At 26.8% G+C, this 18,061-nt stretch overlaps 1 protein-coding gene across 1 annotated transcript in view; it reads left to right on the top strand.

Moving 5' to 3' along the window:
* The first annotated feature begins 895 nt into the window (after nucleotides 1–895).
* Nucleotides 896–18,061, top strand: part of LOC129981485 (uncharacterized) — a 104,191-nt gene continuing 87,025 nt past the window's right edge. Inside the window, exon 1 of the mRNA XM_056092334.1 lies at nucleotides 896–1,084. Within this exon, the coding sequence (XP_055948309.1) occupies nucleotides 1,032–1,084 (53 nt within the window). The 5' untranslated portion in view covers nucleotides 896–1,031. The remainder of the gene's footprint in view (nucleotides 1,085–18,061) is intronic.

The raw sequence follows: 18,061 nt of genomic DNA, 5'->3' as shown, positions 1-18,061 counted from the left end.
ATTAGTCATGTAGATTGAATAGATAAATCATGTGATTAGTATTTTTATTTTGGAATATCCCAGATATCGTCTTTTGAAAACGCAATCGTGGTTCGTCCAATACGTTTATATTATGGTAGAAAATATTTTTTAAAAAAGTGTAGAAACTACGAAGAGGGAGAGTAACTTCAGGATATCATTATCTAACACGAAGGAAAATATAAAATAAATCAAACAATGGTTATTTTAATATTAATTTATTAAAATTACAAATGCATTGATGATATAAAATATTAATAAAAGTAATACAAACGAACAATCTGATAAGAAATATGAAGCCCCAAAATGAATTTCTACCCTTAAAAGCTAAAAATACTCTGAAAGGTATTTTAATACTAATGTATTAAAATTGTAAATGCGTTGTTAAAGATAAAAATTACTAACAAAAGTAATTGAAATTAAAGAAGTGATAAGAAACATGAGTCCCCAAATGCAAATTTATATCTTTAAAATCTAAAAATGCGGATAATAGGTACTAGACATAGTTACAAAAAAAAATTATAAAATTTACTCCGCATAATCATTTTATCCTTTTCAAGAAAGCCAAACGCCATGGTAACTTTTTTTCATAAAAATTGCTACCACCCAAATATTTTTTCTCTATGTAACAAATGAACTTAAACTCATTTCTTCCCCTAAAATCAATTACCTCGCAGTCCAAAACTCGATTACCTAATGAAGAAAGCTCCTTCCTACAAGAACACTTCCTCCAAAATTTGATTGAAGCCTTTTTAACCACGTGCTAAATACCCCATCGATCTATTGTCTGTTATGAGAGGGCGCTGATGTCCATCCCACGGACTGTCCAATCCCCCTCCAAGAGAGGCGCTGGAAGCTTTCTCACGGAAATCACTCGCGCAACGTGTTCGAAAACTTTCTTCCTCGCCTCTACGCAAATATTTCTCTTAAATCCCCAAACTCACCTGCCGCGCCGCGAGCTTGGTCTCGCTCGCTTGGAGTCAGAGTTCATTCGTGAATTGTGGACATCGGACATGCCGTACCTGTATGTGGAGACAGCCAGGGAGAGGCTTTGCAGAGGCAGCAGGTAAGGCTTCTTTTTTTGTATTAAGTTTATTTCGTAGCGCTCAGGTGTGTTTGAAGAGAGTAAATATAAGGATGAAATTGAACGAATTCTGTTTGGTTAGCGATAGAGAACTTTGTCTTTCGAAGTTAGATGTTTTCTCTTAAATGGAATTTTCGTTTCCAGAGGGGTGTTGTTCAAAGTATATGTAATTTCGTATTTATATATACTTTGTAAAGAATTATTCAAAGGATGTTTTCTTTGGATTGGCGCATGATTTTTACAGCACATCAGTTTTCCTTTAGTATTTATAATCATTTTGATACAAATAGTTATATTCAATTGTAAAGATAATGGATTAATAAAATTTATAATTCAAGAGAATTATTTTAAAGGAATTCTTTTCGATTTAAAATTTGTTTCTATAATCCTGAATTATAGCGAAATTTAGGGTAAATTGTACATGTTTACGTAATATGGAATTAACTTATTTTGTGTCAATTGAAACTTTAAAAAGCAATTTAATATCCAGGCCTTTTTTAGCATATTTTATAGAATATAAACTTTAATAAAATAGTTACAACAGACAGTATTTTAATATCCACTTTATTAAATAAAAATTTCATAATAATGTTTCGATAGTTGCCGCGTTGTTTTATATATGAATTTAAAAAAAATACTTTTTAAAACTTTTAAATTAACTGAAAGACTAAAAAGTTATTAAATTATTCTTAATGGCGCTGGACCAGCAGAAACAAGATTTTCTGTCTTTTAAAGATTTTTTTCTTATAAAAAAGGTGAAAATTTCATAATATAATGTAATTTTACATACCATTTTGTTTCCTATAAACACTATTAAATTAATAATCTAGATATTTTAAAGCACTTATCTATTACAAAAAATGTGTAAAATATATTATTATAAATCATGTGTTAAGATTATAATTTAATTAGAATAATCATAGCTTTTGCAGTGCCAATATTGAAGCAAATAATAATTAACAAACAATATTAAAAAATTATTATTACAGTTAGTTCTTTTGTTACATAAGTATCAAATTGTTTCATATTAATTTATTTATAGTTTCCAAGATTTGACTTCATAGCATTACAAAATACAAAGTATAGAAAATTTTTGTTTATTGAAAGTAATCAACTTTGCTTCCATAATTGGGTGAAACTATTACATCTATTATTTATTATTACTCGAAGGTATACAGCCATGTATATAAAGAATATAATTTATATTATAATAACACTAAAATAAGGTTCTTAAGTGATGATAAACGAAATTCATAATTTTCATCAATATATTTTCTTAGAGTCCCTTAAAAAATAAAGATAAGATGAGAAAATATACCATTGTTATCTTATATTGTTTTGATATCTTAAAAAATGATATCACATACACAGTGTGATTTTAACTTGACTAAAATAGTTAAAATTCATTGAAATGTGTGAGAAAAAAAACATGTTTTCTGATTTTATTCAGTTTCTAGTACTGTATCATTCGTTATTTCTCTTCCATGCGAAAAAAATATTCTAGAAAATTAAAATACATATGCACTTTCTTTTCTTTATTCGAATTTCGAAGCGTTTAATTCTATTTGTAAATATTGTGGCACAAAAGTGTATAATTCAGTTATTTCATAATATTCAAAGATATTTCATGAAAAAATTCATTGTGAGTTATCAACTATTTCTCAGAACTTCTGGTTATTTCATGTAATAACTAATCTTATATATAATTTAATCTTAATGAGTATATAAAATCATTACTCATTAGAGAACTGACTCATATTAACAAAATAAATAAATTCTAAAAAAATATAATCTATTTCATTGTATGAAGTATAAAATATAGAATAATTAACACGTAATACATGCTTTATTGTACTTCTGTTAATTGTTTTGGCTTTTTAATAATTTGCAGTATTTTATACCTGTGGCCTTTGCATTTTTAAATATGGCCTTTAGTTGAGTTATTTTTTATCACTTTATTGACACTGATAATTTTGAATAATTATACATAAAACTGCTTTTCTGATAAATTTTGACGTAAAGTAAAACCTCATATGAAGCAGCATGGGCTATACACTGAGTTTAGTGTTATAAATTCTAAAATTAAACCAAAAATCGTTTTTATTTGTTCGTTAATCATTTAAAAGTTTTTATTCGTTATTATTTTTTCTTATTTCAAAAATACGTTCTCTTTTTTTAAGTTCTAGGATAGATTGCAAATATTGATATTATTTGAAACTTTTTACTGTATTTATAGTTGAGGACAATAAGATACCAGGGAAAAAATAACATTCCTTCGGTAAAAACAAAAAACTCCTTCATTCAAACTGGAAAAAAAAACTTTTTTTTTATTAAAATGAAATATACATATGTCATTATATTTTGAAACGCAAATATTCAATCATACGCGATTGGCAATATGCATAACATATTGAAGCTACTTTTCGATCCCTTTCCTCTAGAATCGTATCGTCGTTGAATGTAAACATGAAACCCCAATATATCTAACAGTACAAGGTTTAGGAGTTTTAATTAAAGTTGCTATACACTCTTGTCTATTAAAGTAAGCAAAATTCAATGTTGGATTAAGAACAGAACAAAACTTCTTTAAAATCATTGTTCTAAATGGCAATAGGAATAGTATATTAGGTTTCATACACATCACTGAATAGCAATTATGGTGCGGAGCGAAGAATTTTCATGCTGGATGCATACATCTATTTCTCTCTTTTTTTTCTTTTTTTTTGCCTCGAAAGGTATTGTTTTTATAACATTGATCCATGCTGCTACGGTAGATTTGGCACGTCGTTTCACTATCATATATATTGCCTGCTCACAGAACTATGGCAACAGAAAAACTAGCACTTATAATACAAAAAAAAAAAATGAAAAAATTGCTAACAATTCTTTTCTAAGCAAAATATTTGTAGAATAGCAGATTTCATTAGTGAAAATAGAGATAACTTCTTGCTGCCAGCCCCCAATTTTAATGTGTGCTTAGCGGGTGATGATTCTGTGTCACCGAAACCAATATCTCACATTTCAATGGCCAGGAAATTAACAAAATCTTCAGATCCAGGGTTTTATTTGTGTATACATCTATATCTTAAGTATTCTAAAAGAGTTTTCTTTAAATAAATAAAATTCTCTAATAAAAATGATGTAGATGGTGTAATGCAATTTAACATTATTGTGATGAATTAATCAAATTATTATTTCAGTTTTAATTAGGATTCTTATAACTTTTTATTCTACCATATTAAGGAAACAATACACAATTACATAATACAATAAGCATTTTATTAATGATATTTAACATTTATAGCACAGCCATATTTATTATTCTTCTGAATATTTCTGCTTTCAGTATCATAAAGTATGAAATTACTTAAGTCTTTTATAATACTTATGATTTACATTATTAGATATGCTGGTAATTTTTTAACTTTTCCATATATAAAATATACAGTATATCATACTGTAATAAAAAAGCTAACTCCATATTTTGAAGAATTTCCACATTTCAGATAGGAGTTCAAAAATATTTTTTGACATTATTTCTGTATATCTGTTGGTGAACAAGGTAACTCAAAAACGCTTAGAAAAAGATGGGTGAAATTTAGAATGTGACTTACTTTCGACAAAATTTCTATCCAATTTTGATCGGAAGAACCCTTTTAAGAAAGTCTATCTGTCTGGTTTTCAAGTACAAGTGAACTCGAAAACTTCTAAACCCAGAGAATTAGGTAGATAAAATTGGATACACATATTTTGTATCTACAGATTTTTACAAAATTTTTAACTATATCTTTCAAATGATAGATCTTCTGTCTATTTTTACCTTTGAATGCTTTTAACTGCAATGACATAAATCAATGAAAGGCAAGACCGTCTTACCTCAGGGCATCAAATTTGACCCAAATATACTTTGGAGTGTGCAAAAATGGGCCTCCAAGCAATCGATTTTGTTTTAATCTTAAATAAAATTTTAATTAAGAAATAAGTAAGATCTTGTAGTTTCTTTTGAGAGAACTTTCCAAAATATTCCTCCCAAAAATGATTTTTAGAGAATCGTGAAGTTTAAAAAAAAAAAAAAACTTTGTATCTTTTGTTTGATATCAATTTATTGCTTCTATAGTGTAGATTTTATTAATTTTTATAGATAGTTTTGATGTTTTAAAATTTATTTAGAAACTAGTAGTCTTTGGTGTCCAGTTTGTTAGCCGAAAATACTGGTTATATTTAATTTTATTTAATTCAAATAGATATAACTTCATATTCATGTTTTTGCAAAATTATTAGACATTAAAGCCTTATTATTTGACTTGTCTTACATATGATTCGTTTATTGTGTGCATGTACCTACCAAATGGAGATCAAACCCATGATATCATAGCACTAATCAAAACGTAAATTTCTAAATCATCTATCTTGTACCTATAATGTTTTTATACTTCTAGCAAACTATACGGATATCAAATAAAGTCCTTTTTTTAGCTCTCAACAATAGAAGAAAATCACGCAATCAGATAGTTAAATGAAACGATGAAATCAGCTTGAACTTCAGAAAACCAAGTAATCCATCCATTGTCGGATATTAGGCAAAAATATTATAAATAATTAGCAAAATTCAAAAACAAAATTTAAAATTGGTACTATTAGAAAAAGAGTTTCTTTTAAATTATGAAAAGCATATATTATTATATATTAATATAAAATATTTGTGTGTAATAATATTTTCTGAATTTATTGTTTAAAAGCAAAATTCTGCTTAATACATTATTATTTAAATTTTTAAAAATCACTCCGCGTTGCGCATTTCTATCCTTCAATTTATATATATGCCAAATTTGGCAGTAATAAACTAAACTCTCTGATCTGTACAACACAAATAGACACACATTCATTTTTTTTATTAGTAGTGAAGATAATATTTTATTACATATTTTCATTATTGTTAATGAAATCCAAATTGTTTCCATCGTTTCTACTAATATTTCATGTTAGTAGTTTTTTTTATCATTGTTAAGTATAAAACTATGATGATTCAGTTTATTTATTCATGTTGAATAGGTTTCTATTTAAAGCTTGACTATTGTTTTTAAATTTTTAAATACTGTGGTAATTACAATTAAAGCTTAACTTTAAAACAAAACCAAAATTACTTTTCAAAAAATTTACATTTTAAAATATTTCTTATATTATTATTCCCTTAGCTTTGATTTCTTATTGAAGTAAGCTAATTTTTTTTTTTTTTTTGAATCAGCGAAGTCCATTGACATACGTAAATCATGAAAATTTTGCTTTACATCAAAAAATTCAATGTTATTCTTTAAACTCAATGTTATGTTATCCAGCATTAATATTCTGTATATCCTTGATTTACTTTCTGACCGTGCTTCGATTCAGTAATCAAACTATTGCAATATTTGAATTTTAATTACTTCCCTTCGATAAATAAATTGCAAATTTTATGTGAAATAAATAGAAAAGTAGAGAAGTGTGTAATATAATGAATATAACTGCACAAGACGTTTAAATTATTGCATGTTACATGGTTGTCAAAATTTGAAGTTTAAATTTTCTTGCTGAGAAAGCTATTAAGCTGAAATACTTACAAATTATACATTAAAAATTTTAAGTCAGCAATAGTTCCGAAGAAACAGATAGTCACCAAAGTCTGCTTGTATATAATAAACGCCATTGACTTTGAAAAAAAAATATTTCTAGTTTCGTTTTCATCAATTGATGATGTGATTATTAGACACACATTTTAATAATCAAGAAAAAAGTTGAATAAAGATAATTTTTCCTTTAAAAAATAAGATAAATGAGATAATGGATATGTATATAAAGAAAGAGATTTAAATAAGAAATTTAGATTTCGATTAAAAAAGAAAAACTGTAAAAGGTGTATGGGCATTACTTCTGTTAAAATAACATTCAACAGCTTTCCTCGAAATTTAGTTTATTCTACAAATTTAATAAGGAAGTCACTCGACATTTCCTTTTGCATAAAATATTCCAGTACCTGTCACTTTCTCATTAATATTCAGCATCTACAAACCGCTATTAGTTTTCTTGTAAAATTATTCAATTATGCTGGAAAAGCGGAGAAGCATTTATTATGCTTATCTTAACTCAGCTCATGAAAGGTGACAAATTATGAATGCAGTTTTGAACTTTTTTGCTAATAATTATTTTAAATTTCCGGTTATACGAGCATTTTGAAAATATAAACCCTTTAAACTCGATACGTTTAAAATTTTGGCATCATTTGGATGATAATAAAGTCGATGAATTTCGGATTAAATTTCAACCTAACTCCGAATTTAATAAACCATTAATATCCTGGAAGCTTTTCTGAAATCCGAACTGTTTGTGGTGTTATTATTCATATAATAAATCTATATGATAATGTTTTAAATCCCATATTTAATATTGTAATCCAGGTCGAAAAAATTGGCTTTTAGTAAAAGGATTGAATTTTGCAAGTATAAATATTTTAAATGAATTAAACTATTACATGAAAACTATTAACTGATGCAAAAGTTCAGTATTCCGAATTATAGTTTTAAATAATTAATTAAAGTACTTTGTTTAAGTTGTAACATTTTGATACCTGAATAAATAGAAACGACGATTGATTCATTTTAAATTCACTAACACGATACTTTGTTGCTGTTGCATTTTCAAACATGTTAATTAAATATTCTACATTTTGAACTGTATATTTTTATTTAATTTCATTTTTCGTTTTCACAATTTTAATAATTATGAATTTGTAAGCAAACTGATTGAAGTTATGCATAAAAGACAAATGTATAAAACAATTATTTAATAATATCAGCACTGAAAAGATCCTTTGAAAATTCTAGCATAAATAAATTTTTATTGTCTTCAGTGCTTTTAAGACTCAACAGAACTGAGTTTGCGGCAAGAATGATAAATTCTCATCTAGAAAAGCACAATTCTCGACAATTCCACATTTCACCCAAAAGTATGAATTTAAGAATAATTGTCAACTTCAACAATGACTTTCTAGCGGGATGGAAATGAAAATCTAATGGAAATTCCATTTTGTCAATAAATCTGACATTCTGATTGGTGAGAAACTATTGGTTAAAGAACCAGATGAGGCTTATAATCAACAATAATAATGAATGTCATTTTGTTTTTCTGACATGCTCTTTTTCTTCTTTAGATTTTTTTTTCAATTTTCTGCTTGCCGACGACTTGGCCTCGGGGAAGCGCGTCTTCCCCGTGATCTGGGCGTCCCGGGTTCGAGTCCGGGGGCATGGTTGTTCTCCACCCTATATTCTATCTGTGAGGTGTGTGAAAGAGTCCCCCCCCCTGTAAAAAGGGGTTGTGAAAGTGAATGTGTGTGTTATCTTCATATGAGCTAGAAGTCAGACTTCTGCCCTCAGATGATCAGGGGCCTTTGCCTTCAGAAGCTACTGCACACTCGGCTTAAATCGCTGACAATTCATCAGCGAGCTTGTAAAGCTTCATACGTAACAACAATATCTTTCTGTCTTTTATTTCTTCTTGTTTATTTTTAATGCTTACTTTCCGAAGAACTTAAACGTCCCCCAGCTGGTGAGTGTGGTGTGGAGAGGGGGGTGCCAGATCAGGCGTCGTCCTCGTTATCTGACCGCGATTCAAAATTATGAGGTCCGTTCCAAAATAGCCCTAGTGTTGCTTTACAATCGGACGTTAATATAACTAAACTTAACTCTGAAGAACTTAAGTGTCGATGAGTTAAATGCTGATCGCTGATTTCGCCCTTTCGAAGTCTGTGGTTTATGTTTTCCTACCAGATAAATGCTTAAAAGGGGTCCATCTTTTTCCTATTTGGCTTCAACTTAAATAAAGCTTAGACTCTTATATTATAAGCGCAATTTTTTCAGGAAAAGAAATATAGATGTTGTGCAAGAAAGAGAACGTGCAATGTTTCTAATAATATACTATAACTCTAATTCTAAAGAAAAGTTATAAATATAATTTAAAACGCCATTTTCAGTCAATAAATATCAAAACTAACGAGTAAACATCATTTTTAGAAATAATTTGATGGGAAAATGTTGCAAATTCACATGTGCATGCAATAATTTTCGTTCAATCTTTTTACTTGCATTTTTATGTGAATAAAGTGGGAGCCATATATTTTAGTAATGATGCTTAAAAAACATAAATTTTATAGTTATTATGTAAATTGTTTTCATAGAAATAAATAAAAATATTGAGAGTGACATTTATAAAAATGCATAAATATTTTTATGGTTAGCATTGAAGCGACTGTTTAAACATGATGTTTTATTTTCTTTAATTTAGAGTTTTTGCAAAAAATAAATCTTCTATTTTAAAAATGTTCTGTTTGAATTAAATTAGAAAATATATAGTGAAGTACTTACAGTGATACTTTCTTTTTTCAATTAAAAATAATTCTATTCTTATTTTGTATTTCTTATTGCATATCCCTATATATTCCTTGCTCTTCGATTAAGTTCTAAAACGTTTTCAATAAAACCGATTTTAATTTAAATTAACCACTACTCGGCCTCTTATATAATTGTTTTTCAATATTCTAAATTTTTTGAGCATGTTTAAATATTCTGAACATACGAATTTTTAATTGCTTGATAAGTGTAATTTTTCATGGCATTTTACATCATTAAAAACTCTTCACAAATAAATCTCAGCACTGTGCGTTTGATCATCAAAACTCCGTGTAAATTCGTCATTGCGCAGTTCATCATTAAAAGCTCATGACGAGACTGGTTTGTCATTATAGCAGAAGAGGTTAATTGCGCTTTAGAGTTGTCGTATTGACATCACAACTCAGCTTTAGGAACTGGAGTGTGATGTGGCGCAGTAGTAGAGTCAAATCTATCAAAAGACAGTCAACTCATGGACAGATTTCATTCAAAATTAACGAAGATTTAATTAACAAAACGAAATCCGATTCGATAAAGTTAACGAATTAACTACATTTTCTTTGCGTCGAGTCCTCCTGATCGAAAATTCACTCTTCTAAAATGTTCCGATTTTTAATAATTGTATATATATATATATATGTACTATTTAGACGAATTGTTCTAAACTCCGATACTGATCTAAAATTTCAAATTGTGAATAGGGAATGATATAAACAACAAAAACATCTTTTGTCGTGTTAAAATGACGTAAAAAAAAATTTTCAAGCCAGAGAAAGGTGGTAATCTTCAATATATTCTAAACAATTCAAAAATACATCAGTATTCGTCTACAACATATGATCCATAATTTATAGACCTAGAGATAATAACATGTGCCATTAGGATAAGTACAATTCCTGGCATTAAAAAAGGAATATGACATTGATCTTTACAACCCGATACAAAAATTGACTTGAACTAAGTTTTTCACTCTCCTTTAAATGTAAAACTTATTCAATTTACACTTTTTTTGTAAATTTTCAATTTAACACGTATAGCATATTTCTTTTCCAATCCTTGGTACTCAAAGCAAGTAACTCAAAATTGTAGTAGTCAAAAAAAATTCTAAATTTCATTTTTCTATGTAATTACATTTTGGAGATGTCAACTTCACATGCAGTTGGACAGATAGACATGCACGTTTCCTCAAGATGCACTTAATTTATTATCAGACAAATATCTTGAATTTTTGTATGATATATGAGGCAATATATCATATTTCATACTCGGGTTCACAGTTCTGTAGAGTTACTATATTAGCAAAAGAAATACATCATTCTTAATTATTTCCTTTTTTTATTATTATGGAGAACTATCAAAATTTCAAAGATGAATGCGTTAATAGTTAAAATATTTTTTTATCTGCATACTTCTCACAAGAGAAATATTTTAACTATTAGAAAAATGATTTCATTTATAAAATAAAATCCTTCACTCTCATGATTATATCTCAACTCATCACCTCTAGTAATAAAGAATGAAAAATGAGGCTGATCTCCTCCTTTATTTATTAAAGTTATTTCAAGACAGATTGAAAGGCCATGGCTAAGAAGAAAAGCACTTCAATGCAAAGAATTCGTATTCTAATTTTCTTTCTGCCGAGAACGATTAATATTTTTAAAGCCATATGAATTCTTTAGTAAGCGATACTTTTGATGAAAAGCAAAGTGAAATACATCTGTTTTTTTGTTCAAATAGAAGGTTTTTAACCTATATTTGTATACTTAGTATCTTTGTAAATAAACGTTACTAATAAATATTATTACTGCGCTTATGGAATGTAAGAAAAAATTATTTGTAACTGAATATTATGAACTAAGATATTAAGTTTGAAAATGTACAAAAATTTCTATTTTCAGTAATCTTGAGGAATACCATTATTATTCTGAATATTTTATTTACTATTTTTTAGATCAAATTCTTTCTATCATTCGTATCATATTATTATTTGAATGGCATGATTTGTTCTATATTACAAATTTAACGCAAACATTAAAGATATATCTAGAGTTCATGTTATTAATAAATGTTATCTCTATGCATACTGTTTATATTTATATCAAATTGTTCTTTTATTTATGAATGAAAAGTTATTAAAATATATAAAAAATGAATTTAATTGTCACATTAGTCATTGTGTAACAATAGACTGAGAAAGACAATATAATTTTTTTTATCAGATAACTTTGTATTTCTAATAAGAGTGCAGATACCTTACAGATAGACACAGCTTAGTTATTTATCAAAAATCAATGGAAATGGTCTTCTTAAAACTTTCTCGCATATTCTCTTATAAAGGTTTTATCCTAGAGAACGTTTTGCGTAGTATTTATTGACCTATAATAGTTACGAAATATTAACTTTTGACGTTAATTTAGCATGTTTGCTGAATCTATTGTGTCATCTATTTTTTGTCTATTATTTTGGTGATAAATCCTTGGCATGCTGTTAATAGTATCCGAAAGTCGAATTTGAACTTTAGACGCTTTTTTCTCAACCGATTAAAATAAAAGTTTCTACACACAACTGTAGTTACATTCAAAAAATCCCATTCTATATTTGATATATTTAAGTCCTTATGTTTAAAGTTATTCCCAACATATTGTTAGATTTGGCTTAAAATTCGTCAGGCGACTAGATTATCAATGTTAATTATATGTATTAAATTTTATCTATCTAGCCGTCTTTGTGTTTGTAGTTATCCTGTTAAATTATATTCGAACAGAAAGACTTCCTCTGAGCGGATTTTGCTCAAAATTGGATCGAAATATATAAATTCCGCATAAATACCGTATGAAAGATTTCATGCATAAAATTCAAAGCGATTTTTAGTTATCTTTTTCACAGACAGACGGACATTTTCAAAAGTTTGTTTTTTGAACTCAGGAAGTCTAAAACCTGAAGATTCGTTGAAATCTCGAGTTCGAATTTTTTTGACTATTATTATACTTCGAATATGAGAAATTAAAAATTTTGAATAGAAAAAAATATGAGATTTATTTTTATAATATGGGATAAACAATTAAAAAATATTTCGTCATGCGTTTCATTTGTCAGTTTAATGGTATTTCGTAAGGCCACAGTTTTGAATAAAATTTCTCATATTGACATCCGGGATAAAATTGTCAGTCTCAAAGAAATTTTCCTCCAAATCAGTTAATGGAAACTCCAATGACCTATTTCCCTTCAGCCTTAGTGTTCGGTGAAATCTAAATGACTGCATGGCCAACAACCTTAAAATGGCCTCTGTTGGGAATATTTTATTACATTTTTTACTTCTGGTTCATGTAACAATCCCTCATAAAGTGGTTTTACCCCTCTTCCCTTTTTTACAATCTATTGAAATTAAAATTTCAAGCAGAACTACAAATGTAGCAGCAAAATTTTGAAAGCAAAATTATGTGCATAATTTCGTTTATTTAAATCATTGTGTTAAGTAATCTCGTTTAATATATATATATATAAAGTAACGAATCTAACCTCATAATAATGACCTCATTAAAAATTAATTTCCAAGAAACTACTGTCATATCAACTTTTTGATTAAACAAAGTATGATTTGGGATTAATCCTTTACCTAAAATAAAAATAAACTTTCCTTGCATATTAGATCACTCACTAGATGGCGCTGGGACCCTACAATTGTTTTTTACCTTAAATGCGTTAGTTTGGGGGTGTTAAAACGGGGGAATCACAATCGATAGCTTAAAATTTCTTTGCCTGCTGCTGGTATGTTTTTTTTTGTCACTTTTGTTATTGTGTTTTTGCTTATTAGTGGATGTATTCTTCTAATTTATGGTTTTATATTTTCCTTTCTGTTCAAATGATATATCTCTTGGGCCTAATGTCAAGAGATTTTCGGGTCACGAGGAATCATTATTTGACTGTTTAGTTTACATTCCTTCAAAGAAAAATTCCCTTTTTTTGAATCCCTGCCTGAGGGTGACCCTTGAAAAAGTCTTCAGACCGGATTCTTTTTTTATTTAGTTTAATTTGATTTTTCTATTAACTTGATTTTTATTACTTTTGTATATATATATATATATATATAATATTCGCATAGTCTGATATACAGAGTTCTTCTGAATGGATTTCATTTTAAAATTTGACAGAAATCCACAATTTCATTGTAGAGACCATATACTTAATTTTATCGTATAAGATCAAAACGTTTTTGTATCATCGTAAGACATTATAGCAAAAATTATTTTTCGGACTAAGGTTGAGTCTGAAACATAGAAAACATATCAGTACCAATATATACGCATTTTTTTACTTTTGTTTTTGATTGCAATATTTTTTCTTTGCACTTATACTTCACATAAAAGAAAATAATAATATCTTCTCATATTTTTTTTATTTCTTTCTTGGACGTAATAGTCCTCTACTTTCTATTTATCTTATGCATTATTAAACGAACGCAGATTTGCTCACTTTTCAAATTTCTCAAGCTGTGTTAAACTACGAAATAAGACTGGACGAATAAATTTTATGTTTCTTTTATTTAATACCAGAAACTAGCTTAATATTTATATTTTTTGTAAACAGCTCAACTTTTCTGGAATCTTTAAATCGTCTGATTTTGAAATATAATTGATTAAAATAAGTTGTCAGAATAATTTACGATTTTTTTATATAATATAAAAAGAATTTGTGAATAGAATATAGTTTTTGTTTTACTCTTCCAAAATTATCTTTTCAATCTCATGCCAGGTTTGTTATTATGATGTCTTGCTTTAAGATAACATAAATGCTAATGTGAGAGAACTCTAACATATTTCAGGTTTCGAAAAATGATGAGGAAAACAAATGAAATGGCATTCCAATAAACTACTACATTGACAAATGAGCTTCTGCAACACGTTAGCTGGAGGACGCTTGACCCTTGCCGAAAGATTTGGCTTATATTAGGCTCGCACATAAGTAGACCCCTCGGCAAATTTTTATTTTAAACATTTAGCCTTCAGGCGTTGATACAGAGACCTTAATATTAGACCACCGTAATCAATTTTAAATCAAAGTTAATTTAATTTTAATTCTTAACTCATTAAGAATCAAATAGAGTTGTAGACTTGAAAGTGAATTATAAGGTTTGTAATAACTTCAGGTTTTAAAAATTTTAAGCATACATAATTATATAAATATTTCTTCTTCTAGTGTTTTCACTTTCTATATTGGATTGGTTTACGTTCATTGAAATTCATTGAATTATAAAAATAATAAACCCTTTAATAAATAATGAAAATAAAATTATTTTATAAGTTGTTATTATTTCACATAAATGAATATCAGAATGCGAATGACTTTAACTTGAGACTATAATTCACTCACAATTTCTAATCTTAACTTGACATTGTTTATAACGAATCAGAACCTTTGTAATGACTATTAATTTATTTCTACACAAAATTATTTTTCTTTTTCTATTGAGTAGATGTTGATTGATGGAGATTATAAACAAAAAATTATTTTACTCCATCATTTATTCTAAAACTTAGAAATATTATTATAAGAAGTCAAATAGGAAAATAATTTCCTTTATATTTTATTACTTTTAATGCTCAGAATTGTAATTTAACAGCTTTTGAAAAAGATAACTATCATTTGCACAAAACAAAAGAATGATATTTTAAATTAATTATTGATTAACAAATAAATACTTTCTATCATAAAAGATTATGTTTAAAATAATTACAATTATATTATAATTTTCTTAAATGGCATGCAAAAAAATGAACCCATTTAAATTTCTTTGCATGAAAAAATTCATCTAAATAATATTTTGAGATATTCGAGAATTTCAATGAAAGAATAAAATATGTATTTATTGTTTTATAATTGCATATAATTTCCTTTATGATCATATTATTTAAAATTTTAATTTTTTTTAAAGTTTTAATAAGTCATTGTAAAATTTGAATTAAATTACAATTAGATAATCTCACCGGTCGTATTTAACTAACTTCATGCAATTATTTATATTTATTATCATTCTTCTATAAACTTTTATTCATATAATAAGTTGGATTTATTTCTTTTATTCATAAAATATATGCGCCATCGCAATATACAATTTCTATAAGCAAAACTATATTAAAATCATATCAATAGCTCCCAAGAATATATTAAAAACACTTTAGAGACATCCTGCCAGAGAATACTTAAATCTTTAATCTCCAATGATAAAATAAAAATTTAAGCCTCCTTTCTTCAAAAGAAAAATTCAAAAAAGATACGAATCAGAAAAATTCAAAAAATGATACGAATCATTCTTTATTCTTCAGCAAATAGCAGATACTGAATCAAAGTCCCTATCAATGATAATTCGTCAGCGTTTATAAAGCATTGCATTAAATCAGGAAAAAAAATTCTTCCTTTCCTATAGAATAAAAGTATTTGTTTTTTTATTCCTTTAAATCAATTTCAATAAATCTTTTCATAAAATCTTTCGAGTAATGGAATTCCAAGAATATTTTATGCAAATTCTCAGTGGAAAGAAAGAACTGAAATAATGTTGAAACTTTTAATTTCTGCTAAAATTTTTAGATGACAAAGGAAAAAAAAAATGCTGATTCAAATTTTTTTTTTCATTTCAAAAAGTATTGAAACTGAAAGAATTTGGAATATAATCTGATAATCAATAAAATCCTGATTTAAGTTCATTTGTTAGATTTTTTTATTCTATCAGCAATAATATAAATTAGATTTATGTTTCAGCTTATATAAGTTTTAAATAAAAATGTAATATATTTTATAATAATTACTGTGTTTTTTTTAAAAAAAAGTTTACTATATATTGTAATATAGAATGCATATCTATAATAATTTTTGTTATTAATTTTTAAAAGTTCGTTTCTATTTAGGTGTATAATTGTGATTACTGAAAGAATATTTGATTGACTGCTTTTTTTTCAATAAAAATTGTAAAAAGTAACGCATGATTTAGGGTTTGCAGTTTTTCAACAATTAGTTTTCAGCATTCTTTTAATATTTCAAAATTTACTAATTCACTAGCTTACATGAGCTTTATATTTATTAACTCTATAGTTTATAAATGAATTACCCAATTTTTAACGGTTTTATGAGTTTTGATGTATTTGTTATATTAATAATTTACCAAATATGAATTATCTATTTTACCTAAAATTTTAATCTATTTTATAATCTCTGTACATACATCGTGTATAAATTAAATTCCAATCGATTATCTGGGAGCATAATTTCAGAAATGATACACTATACAATATATAAAAACGATTATTATTAAGAATTTATAAATAATCAATAAAATAATTCTTGATACATTTCAAAAGTAAGTTAAAAAGTACTTAAAACGGAAAACACAGTACGATAATTACAAGATTATTTTTATAAATGCCATTCCAGAAAAATGTTGAAGTTATTTTAGTTTCAATCATCATGCTGCATAACCTTTACTTTAGGCGAAATTTATTTCTTTCGGTTAAGTGAAAATAATTAATTTCCCGATCTCTACAGTAATTGCAAATAGTATTCATAAAAAGCAGTGCAGTTTAAAAGCTTTATAACCGCCCACATTGCTCTGAAGTTCTTAAAAATTGATGATAATACTCCCACTGAATTTAAATATTAAAGTCATAATAAAATGCTTTGCATTTTTTTTTCTTTTCTGCGGGATTTAATTTGGTGATCGAAAAAGAGAGTTTTGTTCGAAATTTAAAAATAATAATAATAATATATAAAGTATTATAAATCAGCAATTGAATGAGATGCCTAACTATACTAATGTCAAAATTTTTCCTTTTTTTAATCTTGATAAATTATAAAGCAATAAATGTCTGTCTTTTTTCTATTTTGGTGTAATATACAGACTAGACCGTTTGATATAGACTAAATCAATTTTAGCACAAATGCATGTTTTGCGATGGGGAATACCTGATTTAAAACTCTTTTGTAATTTTAATTAGAGTTTTAATAAAATAAAGATCACTTGTTGAAATTTTCAGAAATAACTCCTAAAACACTATTGAAAATTACTTTGATACAGCTTTGAATTTAAAACAATTATCTCTGTAATGATACGAATTACAATGACGTGAAATTATTTAAAAATTTAGGAAGTTTTGAAATCATTTTTGCATTATTTTCAACATCATGTTTTATTTTTTCAATGCAATTTAAATAGTTCTCATTGTTTCAAAAAACATACTTCTGTTATTGGAAACTAAAAAAGGACTTTGTTTATATGCCCTCTATTAATACATAAGTGAAATAAATTCAATCGCTGTCATAAAAAATGACGGAAGTAGGAAATTGGATTATTAAGACACTTACATTTGAAATGGCATTATAATGTCGTGGAAATCCATCGGGAAATTTCATTTATACATCAAACAGAACAAGTGTGAGGGTATTAAAATAACTCAGCTCTAATGTCTATCGTGATTTGATGCTTAAAATACTTTTTTGAGAGAATAAGGAACAACAAAGAGTCTTAATAGATATTAAACACAATCAATATTCT

The sequence above is a fragment of the Argiope bruennichi genome, chromosome 8, assembly GCF_947563725.1.
Source record: "Argiope bruennichi chromosome 8, qqArgBrue1.1, whole genome shotgun sequence".
Lineage (NCBI taxonomy): Eukaryota > Metazoa > Arthropoda > Arachnida > Araneae > Araneidae > Argiope > Argiope bruennichi.
This window is presented reverse-complemented; position numbering and strand designations above follow the sequence as displayed.